At 45.8% G+C, this 2,358-nt stretch overlaps 1 protein-coding gene across 2 annotated transcripts in view; it reads left to right on the forward strand.

Annotated features, from left to right (window-relative positions):
* The window catches only part of PPTG_22351, a gene marked incomplete at its 3' end in the record, with an annotated part of 7,921 nt that overhangs the window by 654 nt on the left and 4,909 nt on the right, over nt 1-2,358 (forward strand). For both annotated transcript variants that reach the window (XM_008903392.1, XM_008903391.1), the window contains one exon: nt 1,004-2,114. In XM_008903392.1, the coding sequence (XP_008901640.1) occupies nt 1,154-2,114 (961 nt within the window). In that variant the 5' untranslated portion in view covers nt 1,004-1,153. The remainder of the gene's footprint in view (nt 1-1,003; nt 2,115-2,358) is intronic.

A 2,358-nucleotide genomic window follows, 5' to 3' on the forward strand; every position in this document is an offset into this window, starting at 1 on the left:
GCTTCGTTTTAAACCGGATTGTTAATTTTTTTACTCAAATCGATTTGCTTTGAAGGTGTCACACCCTCTCACATCGCCGCAATTCATACTCTTTTTTTAGCTTCATTGGCGGGCATCGTTTTGTCGTTGTATTACAATAGTAGTGTGTGCTGTGTTTAATGTGCGGTTCGTGAGGTGTGCCATGATGATCCAATGCGCGAGCATTGGATCATCATGGCTCCTCTCACACTACTTAACTGCAGTAGTTTCCGACCGAGGTTTTAATGGTATGGAGCTGTCTCCTATACAGCCATTTTTTTTACTTAGATGCTACCCTGACGAGGATTGTTCGTATTTCTAAGCCTATATCTGATACTACTATACAACTAGTACTACTTACAATACTTCTTACAATACTAATAGTAGTAATAATATCATCTTAGAAGCTTAGTACATTGAAAAGATTTGCTAAGTACTATAGTATTTTGACATGGTCAAACAGATGGCAATACTACTACTTTGTAGTAGTAGTAGTACTACCAAACCCTCGATACTTGGGTGAAAGGTCACTTATGTGAAAGTGACCTTTCCCACGAAGTATCATTCACCATGGAAGGTGATTGGCGTCAAGATACTAGCGCTGTGCGCCGCTCTGGCACGTTTCCGGGACGACAGGTGCCTCTAGAGATGGGGAAAGTCCGCGTTGGAGGATCCGGGAGACCTGTGCCTGCAATATTCTCTTCTGCAACCTCCAGACGAGCTCTAACTGCGTCACAAGAAGCTGTCGCAGCATCCGTCACTTTGTCACCTCGTGTGATCATGGAAGTGAGTTTTCAGTTTTCCGGCGTCTTGGTGGGCTATTATATATCAAACCGTGCGATTAACAGTGCGTGGTTGTTTAAATAAAAGTCACATCCGCGAAGTCCATTTCGACGTAAAGAAGAGTTTTCGAAGGTGCACAATAGCTCTTCGGGATACACTTTTTTCTGTTTTTGATGGTAATATTGCTTTTTGTCTATCATAGACTACGGTTCGAGTATCAGAGGACTCGTCCAGTTCTGGTTTCCAAGTGAAAAAGGTCACGGGATCTCACCTGAGTGCTCGCTCTCCTCAGATCCGCAACAAACCCAGTCGCCATTCATCGGGAAAAGAGTTCTCAGCTCGTTCAGCAAAGATGAAAATTTATCGGATGGAATTATCCAAATCTGATGAAGGTGCTTCCATCGGTCAGGTTGAGCTACTGGGAAAGACTTCGCAAGTACGTGAGCAAGTGGCGACAAGCGTCACGAAAATTAAACAATCCAGCGAGGTGGAGCTATCTACTCGGGATCATGATGATTCATCCGCAACGGATTTATTGCCTCCTGAAGAACGAAAGAAGGTGGTATCGGTGCTTGTACCGGAAGAGCATGCATCGAAGCCCAATTCCAACAACTCTCGCCCACTGGAATCATCTAGTCGAACGACGTTAGCGTTACCAAGCGCTGGTGAGGGTATGTTCGTGTCAAGTATGCCCTCACTCACTAAGCTACAAAGTTCTTTCACCGCAAGAGAGCTGGCGTTGTTTACACGGCGGCTAGAGGCAACCGAATCAGAGAGGACTGTACAAACACGGTATCACGTAGCTTCACACCCACATACGACTACGACGACTAGTTCATCTCTAACTACTGTCAAACCAGAGCGAGTTAGGAGCGAAGAAAAACGTACTACACATAAGCGCGCATTGCCATCACCCAAGCCTGATAATTCATTATCCGAGAGACGTCAGGTAGAGTCATCGTGGAAGCGAGTGGACTCGTCAATTGATCATATTTATGAAGATCCATCCATCGACATGGTCCAGTTGCACTTGTTACACAGCCACAATACTGTTACTGGGCAGAAGAAAAGGAAAATGGTAGAACGTGAGCGCGTTCTCGCAGCAGCATCGGATCTACGTGAACATCAGAGTGCAGAGCAGCAACGTAAAGAACAGCTACAACAGCGGAAGCTACAGCTTCAAAAAATGTCCGACGCAATTCGTCTGCAAAACCAGAGAGCTGTTCGCGCGAGAGCGATACGTTCATCAGAAATGAACGAACGACGCGTAAAATCTGGTCGACGTTCCGAGAGTGCACCAAGTCTTCCAGAACGTAAGCCTCCGGTACCACGCTTAAGTCGTTCAGCAAACCCACACCAGCCAAAGCGGAAAAAGAAGACTAAAGGTGAAGGTTCTCGTCCTCAAGGGGGTGTAAGTACGTCCATCTTAATGGGATCGGCACCAAGGTCAAGTGTTACTGGTACACAGCAGGGAAATCAGGCAAATGGCGTGAATATCACCACTGTTGACGATGGGGGTACTAGTTCACCTGACAAACATCATGCTGTCAAAAGAAA

Source organism: Phytophthora parasitica (genome assembly GCF_000247585.1).
Source record: "Phytophthora parasitica INRA-310 unplaced genomic scaffold supercont2.15, whole genome shotgun sequence".
Taxonomy (NCBI): domain Eukaryota; phylum Oomycota; class Peronosporomycetes; order Peronosporales; family Peronosporaceae; genus Phytophthora; species Phytophthora nicotianae.